The 13,977-nt window shown below is 60.9% G+C and overlaps 1 protein-coding gene across 1 annotated transcript; it reads left to right on the forward strand.

Annotated features, from left to right (window-relative positions):
- The first annotated feature begins 1,652 nt into the window (after positions 1-1,652).
- Positions 1,653-13,969, forward strand: CARMIL2 (capping protein regulator and myosin 1 linker 2). Its single transcript, XM_065898846.1, has 38 exons — positions 1,653-1,692; positions 1,948-2,042; positions 2,136-2,186; positions 2,422-2,484; positions 2,584-2,708; positions 2,837-2,928; positions 3,134-3,204; positions 3,312-3,385; positions 3,530-3,605; positions 3,709-3,797; positions 3,920-4,014; positions 4,093-4,179; positions 4,261-4,373; positions 4,488-4,565; positions 4,696-4,772; positions 4,864-4,968; positions 5,154-5,223; positions 5,376-5,457; positions 5,555-5,651; positions 5,733-5,790; positions 5,901-6,073; positions 6,267-6,429; positions 6,510-6,611; positions 7,979-8,107; positions 8,187-8,300; positions 8,467-8,627; positions 8,703-8,790; positions 8,967-9,119; positions 9,239-9,305; positions 9,776-10,011; positions 10,867-10,967; positions 11,050-11,413; positions 11,498-11,620; positions 12,530-12,566; positions 12,723-12,794; positions 12,928-13,149; positions 13,701-13,778; positions 13,857-13,969. The coding sequence occupies exons 1-38, from the start codon at positions 1,653-1,655 to the stop codon at positions 13,967-13,969; spliced, it is 4,134 nt and encodes a 1,377-aa protein (XP_065754918.1).
- The last annotated feature ends 8 nt before the right edge of the window (positions 13,970-13,977 follow it).

Consider the following 13,977-nt stretch of genomic DNA (forward strand, 5'->3'; position numbering starts at 1 on the left):
TTGGCCACTTGGCCATACTGTGTGTGAGAGCTGCTGAGCTCGCACCCTAGAAGCAGTTGGTGGGTTCTGTGTGGTCTCTTGTGAGAGTCTTAACCTGAACTCTCTCAAGTTGGGAGGCAGCAGAGCAGGACATCCTCTCACCTCTGTTGGCAGGAACTCAGCGCCCTCTCCGGCTGAGTCCTGCCCTGTCAGCCCTGGGCTATCACACCTGGGCCTGCTGCTTTAGGGAAGGGGGCTTCCTCCAAGTTGTTACTATTCAGTTTCTACTTTGTCCTAATCTATGGTGGACCTCAGCAAAGGGAGATGAGATTTTGTGGGGGATGGTGGTAGTCAGATGACTGGAAAATGCTCCCACTGTCTCCAGGCCTCAAGGTGAGGAGGGGTAGCTGGAGATGGGAAAGAAACCAAGAGACTCTGCCCAGTGTCTCTCACCTCCTCTCAGGTTGTTTCACCTCTGCCTGGCTGAGCTGTGGGCAGGGTAGAGGGCTGTTCCTTATAGAGTTTAATTAGACTAATGGAAGAAAAAAATGGAATACCCTCCTCTGAACCCTCAGGAATCTAGGTCCCTGGTTTTTTTTTAAATATTTATTTTATTTATTTATTTGGTTGCACCGGGTCTTGGTTACAGCAGGCGGGCTCCTTGGTTGTGGCATGTATGTGGGATCTAGTTCCCTGACCCGGGGTTGCACCCGGGCCCGCTGCATTGGGAGCACAGAGTCTTAACCACTGCACCACCAGGGAAGTCCCTAGGTCCCTGGTCTTTTATAGGGTATCATGCATCCCACGACCTGATGGCCTCCTAGGCCTCTCTCCTAGTGGTCCCCCCCTCCTCAAACTCTCCAGCTCAGGGAGAATGCAGACATGAGAGGACCCCCCCCACACACACATACATTGCCTTGCTCATGAGTCACTCCACCCCTCCCTGCAGCCCTTGGGGCTGGCTGCCCCCTCATGGTACACCCCCATCTTCTGGCCCTGACCCAGCTTGAACTTGATGAAAGCTAAGGAACCTCTGCCGCAGAGAAGGCTGTGGGGCCCATCTGGTGTTTTTTCCACCCTGTCAACAGTTTGTGACTCTCCGACGGGTTGAGGGACTCCAGGTTAGGAGCAACAGATAGGGCCCTCCAGGTTTAGGAGGGATCCGATGCTCCTTTCTGAACAGACGCCCCTTGCGTCCTAAGTGCTGTCCATCTTCCCCGTTGGGCTTTGGAGGGGACGGACCGAGGCGGGCCGCAGAGATCCCCGAGCGGGCAGCGCCCCCTGGTGCTCGCGGCGGGGACTGTGGCGCGGGGTGGAAGTAGTGGGGTAGGAACTGAAAGAGGCACGCGACACGCGAGAGCCTCCCGGCCACACCTCTCCCTTCCCTTCCCAGGTCTGCCCTAACGGAGTAGCTCCTGAGCGACGGCGCGGGCGGGCAGCTAGGATCTGTCCCCCTCCTACACCGTCGTACCCGCGCGACTTCTCCCAGCCCGCGGAGGCCTGGCAGGGAGGAGCCGGGTCGGGGGCGGCCTGGCAGGAAGCGGCGCTTACCTTCCGCTGCAGGAGGAGCAGGTGGCTGCAGTGCGCGCCGAGGCCCCAGGCTTCCTGTGCTCGCCCCCCGCTACCGTTTCTCGTCGGAGCTCCTTGGGCCACCCGGCCGCCGGGCCGGCCGCATGGCCCAGACCCCCGACGGCATATCCTGCGAGCTGCGAGGTAAGCCCTGGCCCTTGTCGCCTTCTTGGCTGGGAGGAAGCAGAGCGGCCCCAGAAAGCAGAGGCCCACCCAGCGCCTCGTGGCACCGGGCAAGCGGTTCCCTCTGCTCCTCGGGAGGGCTTGGCGGCCGAAATCCACTCCACTCCTTCCTCACTGGCCCACAGATGAGCCCAGGCCCCCTAGCCCGATACAGACCGTGGGCATGAATTGACCTCCATGGGAGGACCAGTTGCCCAGCAGGCTGCCCTTCCACAGGCGAGATCACCAGGTTCCTGTGGCCCAAGGAGGCAGAGCTGCTGCTGAAAACCTGGCTGCCAGAGCGGGAGGGTGCTGAGCAAGGTCATGTCCTGGTATGGCGGGGGCAGAGGCTGGGAGGGCCACTGGGGCCCCAGCAGAAAGAGGCTCTTGCCCTGCCCAGGGTGTCAGACACTCTCTCCCCTCAGGCACTGCTGCGATGGAGAGCCTACCTGCTCCACACCTGCCTTCCCCTGAGGGTGAGTCCCAGGGCCCAGGTGCCACCCCTTTGCCCTCCAGCAGCTTCCTTGATGAGGGCTGCATCTGTGGTGGTGTCCTTGCGGGCTCTGCCCTTCCAACAGCTCTGGGCTCCCCGGAGCAGGCAGGACTGGAGTGTAGGCAGGTCCAGCTCTGAGATCCAGGCTGCACAAAGGACTGGGCTCCCCAGAGGGTGGGGCTCAGGCCTCAGTCCAGGCTGACCCAGGCGCTCCGCAGGTGGACTGCACGTTCAGCTACCTGGAGGTCCAGGCCATGGCGCTGCAGGAGACACCCCCTCAGGTGAGACCCCTAGTGCCCCACCAGGGCCTGTAGTCTGGTCTTCCCCTTCCCCCAACCTGCCCCACACTTGGAGCCCAGCCCCTGCCCCACCCACCCCAGGTCACCTTTGAGCTGGAGTCCCTGCCTGATCTGGTCCTGGAATTTCCTGGTGTGGCTGCCCTGGAACAGCTGGCCCAGCACATCGCTGCTGCCATCAGGAAGGTCTTCCCTTGCTCCACCCTTGGGTGAGGCCCAGCAACTGAGGGGGCTGGCGGGGAAGGAGGGCAGCAAGGGGTGCTCTGGATGGCGCAGTGGGTGACCTCACTCCCAGGGCCTAGAAGTCCCTTGCCCCCTTCTCCATGTCCCTCCTCAGGAAGCTATTCCGGAGGCCCACGCCCCCCTCCATGCTGGCTCGGCTGGAGAGAAGCAGCCCCTCAGAGGCCACCTCGCCCAGCAGCCCCTGTGGTAAGGGCCAAGGTGGGGCCACACAGGGCTTTCAGCCTACCCCCTCCTGCATCCTGACCCCTGGATTTGGAGGTCTCACAAACTGAACAGAGCCACTCAAGGCACAGCCACTACCGTTTCGGGCTGATCTTCCTCCATCTCTGACCTTTTGTCTCTCTCTTTCTTTCCCCCACCCCTGCTCCATCACACCCCGGTACCAACTCAGGTGGCTTTTCGGAGACATATGAGGCTCTGTGTGACTACAATGGCTTCCCTTTCCGAGAGGAGATTCAGTGGGTGAGAGTAGGGCCCTCTCTGGAGGCTCTGGAGATCCCCCATGTGCTTTGAGTCCCTCCCTATGCCTTGTGTCCCGAGTAAGTTGGAGGTACTTTCTTCCCACCCAGGATGTGGACACCATCTACCATCGTCAGGGCTGCCGCCATTTCAGCCTAGGCGACTTCAGCCATCTGGGAAGTCGGTGAGTGGCCTGCAAGGTCTGTGAAGAGAGGAAGATTCCATGACCCACATTCCTGGGCCTTAGCCTCTCCATGGAGGGGGGATGCTGGGCCTAGGATCTGGCTGGAGGGCCCTGAGCTCTGCCCCTGCCTTTTCTTCCACCCAGGGACCTGGCCTTGAGTGTGGCCGCCCTGTCTTACAACCTGTGGTTCCGGTGCCTCTCCTGCGTGGACATGAAGCTGGTGAGAGCATAGGCGCGGCGGCGGCGGCGGGGGTGGGGGTGGGGGCGTGGCCTGGGGGGCCAGGGTGTAGCCCACTGAGCGCCCCCCATCCTCTGGTTCTCAGAGCCTTGAGGTCTTGGAACAGATTCTGCACATGATGAGTCAGTCATCCCACCTGGAGGAGCTGGTGCTGGAGACCTGTGGCCTGAGGGGGTAGGGGGGACGGGGTAGGGATTGGGGAGGGGAGTCTGGGGGCTTGGGATGGAGAGACTAGTGGCCTGGGGAGGAGTTGGGAATCCAGGGTCAGAGCCTCACATCTGGGGTCTGGTCCCCAGAGACTTTGTCCGGCGACTGGCCCAGGCCCTGGCAGGGCACACGAGCTCCGGGTTGCGGGAACTCAGCCTGGCAGGGAACGTTCTGGATGACCGAGGTACGGCTGAGCCTGGGGAACCCCCCGGGGGCTGGCGCTGGAGGAGGTGAGACCCATATGGCTGCCCCCATCCCCCAGGCGTGGCTGCACTCAGCAGACACCTGGAGCATCATCCTGGAGCCCTGAGAAGACTCACCCTGGCACAGACTGGGTTGACGCCGCGAGGTAGGTGGGCTGAGGATGGCTGGGGGAGGTGGAGCTGGGAGGTGGGGCAGCCTGATTGTGAGCCCCCTCCTCCGCCACCAGGAATGAGGGCTCTGGGCCGGGCGCTGGCTTTCAATGCAGCCTTTGACTCTGCCCTAACCCACTTGGACCTTTCTGGGAATCCCGGGGCACTGGGGGCCTCGGAGGACAATGGGGTGAGTGGCCATCCTTAGGGCGGTGATTGGGGGCGCCGCAGGCAGTGGGGTGTCAGGAAGCTTTTGGTGGGGTGATCCCTGACTCCCTCCCTCCCATCTCCATCCTCCCACCAGGGCCTCTATAGTTTCCTGAGCCGTCCTAATGTTCTGACGTTCCTGAATCTCGCAGGCACTGACACCGCCCTGGACACTGTGAGGGGGTGGTCAGTGGGGGGGATGATTTGTCGGGCTGGCAAGGCCTGAGGCCCAAGGGTCGACTGGAGGGCAGGGCGGGAAGGGGCTCAGTCCCCCGGCCAGTGTAGCCCACACGCTCCTCCCGCAGCTCTTCGCCTCGCTGTCCCGCGGCTGCTGCGCCAGCCTCACACACCTCGACGCTTCGAGGAACGTGTTCTCCCGCACGTAAGGCGGACGGGGCGGGGCGGGGGTGGGGCTCTGCCGGGAGCCGCCTTCCTGCGCCAGGAAGCCAAACGCTCCCGCTCCCCCGCCCCAGGAAGTCCAGGGCTGCGCCGGACGCGCTGCAGCTCTTCCTCAGCCGCGCCGGGACGCTTCGGTACCTGTGCCTGGCGGGCTGCAAGCTGCCGCCCGACGCTCTCAGGTCAGTGTCCCTGCCCACGGCCAGGCCCCCGTCTGTGCGGCCACCACCAGGCCTGGCCTCCAGCACCTCACCCCGCTCGTATCGCACCCATGACCCCCCTGGCATCCTGGCCCTTCCTTCTTGCTATTCGCGCTCTAGGGCCCCTGTTCCCAGCTCCCGCCACCCCCTGTGACATTCCCTCCCAGGGCGCTTTTGGAAGGCCTCGCGCTCAACACACACATGGACGACCTGCACCTGGACCTCAGCGCTTGTGAGGTGAGCGCCCGGCCCAGAGACGAGAGCGGGCAGTAGGCCCACACATCGGCTGTGGGGCTGGGGCTGCGAGGCGGAAGCGCTGGGCAGTTGAGGGCCTAATCCTCCCCACCTGTGGCCTGTTGGCCTGAGCGCATTCCACCTTCCACCTTCAGCTGCGCTCCGCCGGCGCTCAGGTGATTCAAGACTTAGTGTGCGACGCTGGCGCAGTGAGCTCCCTGGATCTGGCAGATAATGGTGAGGCTGCCCAGAACCCATCCTCCCATCATCTTCCAAATTCCCACCCCTCCCACTCCCGCAGCCTCGCCTTGTGCCTGACCTGAGCCACCCCCAGGCTTCGGCTCAGACATGGTGACTCTGGTGCTGGCCATCGGGAGGAGTCGGTCCCTGCGACACGTGGCGCTTGGAAGGAACTTCAACGTCCGGTGCAAGTGAGCCCGCATCTCACTCCTGGGCCTCCCAACAGCACCCCACCACCCGTGTCTCCCACCAACCGCTGCCCCTGCCCACAGGGAGACCCTGGACGACGTCCTGCACCGGATTGTTCAGCTCATGCAGGATGACGACTGTGTGAGTTCACAGAACCATGCAGGATCCTCAGGCGATGGACCCCTGCTCCCTGACCTGCCTTGCTTGATGACCCCTGACTCCAACCAAAAATGGCTCTCTCTTTACCCCAGCCCCTGCAGTCTTTGTCCGTGGCTGAGTCGCGACTGAAACTGGGCGCCAGCGTCCTGCTCCGGGCCCTGGGCGCCAATCCTAACCTGACAGCCCTGGATATCAGCGGCAACGCCATGGGGGACACCGGCGCCAAGATGCTGGCCAAGGCGCTTCGGGTCAACACGAGGCTCCGGTGGGCGGGGTCAGAGGGATGGGACCAAATGGGGGAGGAGGGCGTGTATGGAGGGGCTTACTGGGCTAAGGGGTAGAGCTGAACGAAGCGGAGCAAGTGGAGCGCAGGGGTGCTCCAGACGAATGGAAAGGCAAGCGGGGTTGGGTGGGGCCTTGCAGAGCTCCACCCCCGACTGAACCCTGGCCCGGCCCAGGTCTGTGGTCTGGGACCGGAACCACACGTCTGCTCTGGGCCTGCTGGATGTGGCACAGGCCCTGGAGCAGAACCGCAGCCTGAAGGCCATGCCTCTGCCACTGAACGATGTGGCCCAGGCGCAGCGCAGCCGCCCTGAACTGACAGCACGTGCGGTGCATCAGGTGGGGGTTCCCTCTCTTCCCCGCCCTCCTCTGTGCCTTGGCCCCACCCCCCACCAGTTCTCAATATCTCTTGTGCCCAGATCCAAGCCTGTCTCCTGCGGAACAACCGCGCAGACCACGCTTCTACTGACTGCACCTCCCACCCGAAGCCACTAGGTCTGAGGTCAGACCCCTCCGAACAGGTCAGAATCCCCTCCCTCGACGTTGAGCACACACAGAAGGTAGGGGATGGGGAGAGCTGTGGCAGCTGAGAGCCTCCATAAGTCTGAGGCTCTGACTTTCCTGGGGCCATGGTGCCTGAATCCTGCTGTCCCAGACAAGTCCTGTTCCTTGATCTGCAGAGGAGCCAAAGGCTCTTGAAATAGTTTCCCCAAATAACACTCCTAGTTGCTTTTTTAAAGCATTTTTTTTCTTTCTTTTAATTTTGAACTAATTTTAAACTTACAGAAAAATTACAAGACTAGCACACAGAACTTTTTTTGTCCTGAGCTATTTAAGAGTATGTTGCCAGCAATATGCCCTGTCACCTATGCAAATACTTTACAGTGTGTATCTTCTACAAACCTTTTATTTTTATTTTTTTATTTCCTGGCTGCTCTGCACAGCTTGCGGGATCTTAGTTCCCGGACCAGGGATTGACCCTGGGGCTGCTGCAGTGGAAGTGTGGAGTCCTAACCATTGGACTGCAGGGAATTCCCTTAAAGCATTTAAATAGGCTCCCCTGTCAAAGACAGGAGGTATTTTAAAATCTTCAATCATTTCTCTCCACCCCCAACTGTAGCCCCACCTGTGACTTCCTATTCACAGGGCTTCCCTCCCCTCTCCACTGACCTTTGTTGTGACCAAACCCAGTGACCCTTTTTCTGGCTTCATCTCCCTCCAGTACCTTGTCTTGGTGAGATGTTCCCCATCCATCCATTCCCAATTCCCACTTCTCTCCCAAGCTCCAGAGCCCAGGCATCGTGACCCAGACATCCTGCAGGGGCTTCACATCTTGTGTCTTCAAGTGATCTCATCGTCTCCCACATCTCTCTCTTCTCTCTACCCTGGAGCCCAATCTCGCTGGTGCCCACACCCACCAAGTGCTGTGGACAGAGCTTCAGTCCATGTCTCTCTTGGCCACACTGAAGCCCCCACAGACCTCCTTGGTTCTGCCTCTTGACCGACTCTCTCAAACACACCACTCTTTACTCCCACCCCAGCCATGCTTCTCTGCCCCTGATCCTTCCACCATGACTCCTCACTCCCATTTCTCTTCATCCCTCAATCTGTCCTCTAGCTGGATGATGAACAGACTGAGCTTCTAAAACACTGACATGACTAACAGCTCTTTTCCTTCCCATTCTGGACACTTAGGAAGTATATATAAAGTACCTACAATGAACTAAAGGAGACATTGCGCTCCCTCCTTGAACAGATAGGGTCCCTAAGTGGCTGTCCTGATGGTATCAGTTTCAGGACCTCACTCACCCTGTTGGAGACCTTGGGAAGGAAGCAGTCAGGGGATGGTGAGGGAACCAGGCTGAGACTGATTCCTCTTGCCCTCCAGGAAGTGAATGAACTATGTCAGTCGGTGCAGGAGCATGTGGAGTTGCTGGGCTGTGGGGCTGGGCCCCAGGGTGAAGCTGCTGTGCACCAGGCCGAGGATGCCATCCAAAACGCCAACTTCTCTCTCAGTGTGAGCACCCCCTCCCACTACGAGGACCCTTCCCCTCTTAGGTGTCAATTTGCAACTCCTTTTCCTCCATGGCCTCCAGATTCTCCCCATTCTACATGAGGCTGGGAGCTCCCCAAGCCACCAATGGCAGCTGCGGCAGAAGCTGGAGGGCCTCCTGGGACAGGTGGGCGAGGTCTGCCGCCGGGACATTCAGGTGAGATAGTGCCCTTGCCCCAGCCCCACCTCCATATTCAGGCTTGACCCCCATCCATAGGCTTGCCTGTGATATCCCCTGAGTCAATGTTCTGTGAGGGTTGGAGCCTCAAGCCAATTGGTCTGGGCCCCAGCCACACCCTCACCATGCTCTGACCTTTGCCCAGGACTTCACTCAGACCACACTGGACACCACAAGGAGCCTCTGCCCACAGATGCTGCAGGGACCCAGGTGGAGGGAGCAGCTAGAAGGGGTCCTGGGAGGCTCAAGGGGTCTCCCAGAGCTGCTCCCAGAGCACCTGCTGCAAGATGCCTTCACGAGGCTCAGGTAGGCTGGATAGGGCTGGGCTGGGCTGGGCTGGGTAGAGACAGCACACTAACCCTTGCCCTCTGTTGCCGTCAGGGACATGCGCCTGTCAGTCACAGGGACCTTGGCAGAGAGCATTGTGGCTCAGGCTGTTGCGGGTCTGAGTGCAGCCCGGGATCGGCTGGTGAGCAGGAACTGCGTGCTTGCACACGCACACGCACATGCACAGCCACTGCCTTGCAGGGGTTCTGTAATGTCTTCTGGGGTCAGATAGCCCAGGGGTATTTCAGGGTTCCCTTTGCACTGATACGACTATGGCTGAGGCCCTGCCTCCCATCTTTGGGGTGCCTGGTATTGCAGGTGGAGAGTCTGGCTCAACAGGCAACAGAGGCAACGCCCCCTGTCATACCGGCACTAGATGGAGGCGAGCCCAGCCCCCTGGGGCCTGGGGAATTGGAAGGTCTTTTCTTCCCTGAGGAGGAGAAGGAAAAGGAGAATGAAGAGGAACAGAAGGTAGGTGGTCCTAGAACTCTGGGCCTAGAACCCTAGATCTTCCCATCTTGTTCTGGAGTGTAGAAGGAGGGGAGGCAGCTCCCCGCCACCCCAGGCTGAGTTTGTGTCTTCCCCACCAGGATGACAGTCCTCCACAGAAGTGGCCTGAATCCAACCGCTGTCTTCACCTGGTCCCCTCCACTCACAGTAAGTCAGGGCCCAGGGAGAGAGAGCTACTCAGGTTGGGCTGAAGTTCCATTAGACCTGGACACCTGGACACATATATTCACCCCCTGTCCTGGGAACTCCCTGACCCTTGAGTGGGCTGGGCCAGGACCCCCGTGCAGCGTGCAGAGTTGGGGTCCGCTGTGGTCAGTTAGCACAAGGTGGGGCCTGAGCAGACCAGGGCCGGGACACAGCCTCCTCTCACCTCGTTACCTCCCCGCCCCCCCCACCCCTTCCCTACCCCCAAGATGCGCATGCTTGGCGGCGCCGTGCGCCGCTCGGGGCCGCGCTCAGCACCACGGACAGCGGCGGAGGGGGAGGGGCGGGTGGGGGGGCGGGCAGCGTAGCTGGGCCCCTCCCCGCGCCCTGGGCGGGTCCCCCGCCGCCCTAGCGCCGCCGCTGCCACCTCCTTGGGCTTGGCGCTTGGTGCTCTTCTGGTGCTCTCCCCTCAGGTGCTGCTGAGGAACCAGAGCCGGAGCCCGAGCTGGCGGCTCCGGGGGAAGATGCAGAGCCGCAGGCGGGGCCATCTGCTCGTGGCTCTCCGAGCCCCGCCGCCCCTGGGCCCCTGGCCGGCCCATTGCCTCGCATGGACCTGCCACCCGCCGGGCAGCCCCTGCGCCATCCGACCCGGGCCCGGCCGCGGCCACGGCGCCAGCACCACCACCGCCCGCCGCCGGGGGGCCCTCAGGTGAGCGCCCTACCCCCACTCCAGAGCTCGTGAAATTGGGGGTCGCGAGTGGCCCGTTCGCGCCTTACGGGTGATGGCCGGCAGGGAGGTGGGTGCCCAAGACCACCTGGTCATACTGCCGAGTTCTGGCTTCTTCCTGGCCAACCCCCCACCCCATGCTCATGCAGGGTCACGAGTGTGTGGATTTTGTTGGGGGAGCGCTTGGGTGTAGGACTGTGCCTCAGGTTGGCCGCGGCATGGGTAGATGTGCGAGAGGGGGGGTCTGTCTTATCCTCCCTCCCCCGGGGTTAATGAAAGATGCTGGGCCCCTGGCTGTGGGGACAATCCTGCGTTTACTGCACGTCCGGTGCGGGTGTGTGTGTGGGCTGGGTACTGGCGCGGGCAGTGGGCACGGGGCCAGAGGCGGGGAGGAGCCGGCTTGAGGCCCCCCAGAGGGTCTGACGCAGCAGCAGGCGCCGCTGAGCCGGCAGCAGGCTGGGTGGGGTGGGGTGGGGTGGAGGGTACTGCAGGGAACTGTTTGGAGCCGAGGGGGTGGCAAGTGGGAACGTGTGACCCAGCGGGTGCGTGGGCTCTAGCCTGCTGGTGACCAGGTGGTTCAGGGTGTTTAGGATACTCTGTGGGACAAGCATGGGTGTGAACTGGTTATGTCCAGGGCCAACTACAGGCGAGGGGGGTACGTGAAACCAGCATCTCTGCCCACCAGCTGCACAGTGGGAGAGCTTGTGTCAGCAGCCCTATAGGGTCACTGCAGCTCCCAAGTCCTGGAGTTGCCCAGAGCCTGCCGTTGGACAAGGAAGGTGGAGAGAAGTCACAGTTGCACTCAGCCTGGAGCCTTAACCCTGTGGTGTTCCTCAGGTGCCCCCGGCCCTGCCGCAGGAAGGGAATGGGCTCAGTGCCCGTGTGGACGAGGGCGTGGAGGAATTCTTCTCCAAAAGGCTGATCCATCAGGATCGCCTGTGAGTAAGGGGCAATTGCAAGGGGTGGGAGAGAGTGGAATGCTCCATGGGCCTTCCCACTTACTGCTAGCTGTCCCCACAGCTGGGCCCCCGAGGAGGACCCGGCAGCCGAGGGGGGTACCACCCCTGTCCCCCGTACACTTCGAAAGAAGCTGGGCACTCTCTTTGCCTTCAAGAAGCCTCGTTCAACACGTGCATCACGGCCTGATCTAGAGACCAGCCCTGGGGCAGCTCCCCGCTCTCGAAAAACCACACTTGGGGACTTGCTTCGGCCACCAGCCCGTCCTGGCCGTGGTGAGGAGGCTGGTGGGGCTGAGGGGGGCACCAGCAGCCCCGACCCTACCCGCAGGAGTCGGCCTCGGTACACTCGGGAAAGCAAGGCCTACTCCATGATACTGCTACCTGCTGAGGAGGAGGAGACAACATTGGGTGCCAGACCTGACAAGGTGAGGCCTGGTGACAGGGAGTGAAGGCTCTGCAGGAACAGTGAGGGCAGTGGGCTCTCTCCCCACTCAGGTATCTCTCCCCAGCAGCAGCCCCTGGAGCGGGGAGACACGGAGCTGGCCCCAACCTTTGAACAGCGAGTACAAGTGATGCTGCAGAGGATTGGCGTGAGCAGAGGCAGCGGGAGTGCCGAAGGCAAGAGGAAGCAAGTGAGCTGGGAAGGGACACACGTGGGAAGTGAGGAGGCAGGTGACACGTAGCTCGTTTTATGTGGGTGATTTATGTGACCAGGAGGAGACTCATGACAGGTCTGTCGATTCTTTCCCCTCCCCACAAAAGTCATCAGAGTCAACCTTTCTTCTCTCTCTTGGCTTCTACCCTGACCCAGGCCACTGATACCTCCTCCTTGAAGTGGATGGTCTAGCAGATGATCTAACAGACATCTGGCTTTGCCATCTGCATTTGAAATAGCAAATCCTCCAGGGGCTTCCTCCCTCGAGACATTGCCCTGACTCCTGATCCTGCCTCAAGGCCCAGTGGGGTCTCAGCCCTGGTCACTGCTTTCACCTCACTGCTCTCAACCCCGGTTCATCTCAGAGCCTCTACACAGGTTCCTCCGTCTGGAACTCCTCCCTGCCCCACTTCCAGCCTCTCATCCCCACCCGTGGGCTACACCAGGTCCCTCTTCATCCATCCCTGTATTTCCCTGTGGGCCTTCCTTCCCTCTCTTCCATGGCCCCCCTGCTAATGCCACTCTCTGATCACAGTTCCTAATAAGAACCACCACCCTACAGACTATCCCTTCTATAAGACTATAACTTCAGGAAAATAAGAAACACAAATGAAGTGAAACTCAGCTTGAATTCAGAAACATTAAGGTATAGAAAGGGAATCACAGAATTAAGAAATTACTTTCTGTGTCTGTGCTTGCAATATGCTTCTGTGTGTTAACTGTGCACCATCACAGACTGAGCTCCAAGAGGACCAGGACTGGGTTTGCCATGTTCTTGCCCAGCCCACGGTGGGCATTTAGTGGCGGTTAAAACAAGAATGAATAAAAGGACAAGGCTAGCACGAGGGTGGGACAGGATCAAGCTTAACTTCCCTATTTCCTACAGAGCAAAGATGGAGAGATCAAGAAGGCTGGCTCGGATGGTAAGTGGGATCCTGGGCCTCCCAGAGGATTCTAGTGCAGTACATTTTTGGGGAGGAGATAGACCCCAAGGGGTTTGCTCTCCCTGGCAGAAGAGTGGGAATAGCCATGTTTTTCTTCCCCTCACTAAGCCTAAGCCCCTAGCCCTGCCTTTGCAGGTGACATTATGGACAGTTCCACAGAGGCTCCTCCCATCTCGATCAAGTCCCGCACCCACTCTGTGTCTGCTGGTGAGTGAGGGCCACTGTGCATGTTGGGGGTCATGTGGGGTCATGCAGGGACAGGCTGGAGGGGATCAAACCATTGGTCAGGTTCACTTCCGACGCCTGGCCCAGGTCTTGGCTGACATCTTTCTCCCTGCAGACCCTTCATGCAGACCTGGTCCAGGGGGCCAGGGGCCCGAGTCTGCCACCTGGAAGACACTAGGGCAGCAGCTGAATGCAGAGCTCAGGGGCCGTGGCTGGGGTCAACAGGATGGTCCGGGCCCCCCCTCCCCTTGTCCCAGCCCAAGCCTCCGAAGAGCCAGCCCCTCCCCAGACAGCCTGGGCCTCCCAGAGGATTCTTGCTTAGGCTCCAGGAATGAAGGTAAGCAGGTACCCTAGCCCCCACCCAATACTGGGCTAGGGCCTGGAGGCGTCCCTACTGGGAACTCAGCTCCTCTGGAGACCCTGAAGGTGGGAGGCAAGGGCTGGAGCGGGGGGCAGCTGTTGGGACCATACCCTGATACCCTGGCCTCCCCCAGATGGCCAGCTGAGGCCGAGGCCTCTCTTGGCGGGTCGACGAGCAGTGTCTGTGCATGAGGACCAGCTCCAGGCCCCTGTTGGTGAGGGGAGACACCTCCATGTGTGCTTGAGTGCAGGAGGAGATGGGGGAGGGGGGGCTCCCTTCGAGGCTCTGGTCCTCGGAGGGGGCCACCAGTGGCGTGAGGGGTTGAGAAATCAGGGAGCCAGAGGCCAGGAGCAAGGGTCTGAGAAGCCCTTCCTACTAGCCCTGGCTTCTACCTCCACAAAAGCAACCTCTGCCAGGGGTGGGAGGATGCTGGGGAAGGGGGAGGCTCTGAAGGCAAGTGTGCGTGGGGGTCGAGGACAGGCAGCAAGCCCTTAGCAACCCTCCCCAAGTCTTTCTGTATCCCTCAGAACGGCCCCGGCGGCTGCAGCGCTCACCTGTCCTCAAGCGCAGGCCAAAGCTTGAGGCACCTCCATCTCCAAGCATAGGTAAAGGGGGCTGGAGCCAGTTGGGTGGGCGGCAGGCCTGCTCAGTCCAGTCCTGACCCTTCCTCTCTCCCTGTGCAGGATCTGGCCTCGGAGCCGAGCCTCTACCCCCACAGTCTACAGAGCCCTCAGGCCCTGAGCAGAGCCCACCATCCCCAGCCACAGACCAAAGAGGCGGCGGCCCCAACCCCTGACCTTCTCC

The sequence above is a fragment of the Phocoena phocoena genome, chromosome 20 (genome assembly GCF_963924675.1).
Source record: "Phocoena phocoena chromosome 20, mPhoPho1.1, whole genome shotgun sequence".
Taxonomy (NCBI): domain Eukaryota; kingdom Metazoa; phylum Chordata; class Mammalia; order Artiodactyla; family Phocoenidae; genus Phocoena; species Phocoena phocoena.

Coding starts and splice junctions, on each gene's coding strand:
- CARMIL2 (XM_065898846.1), top strand. CDS start 1,653: ATGGCCCAGACCCCCGACGGCATATCCTGCGAGCTGCGAG. Junction 3,386..3,529: donor TTCAGCCATCTGGGAAGTCG/GTGAGTGGCCTG, acceptor TCTTCCACCCAG/GGACCTGGCCTTGAGTGTGG. Junction 10,012..10,866: donor CGCCGCCGGGGGGCCCTCAG/GTGAGCGCCCTA, acceptor GGTGTTCCTCAG/GTGCCCCCGGCCCTGCCGCA.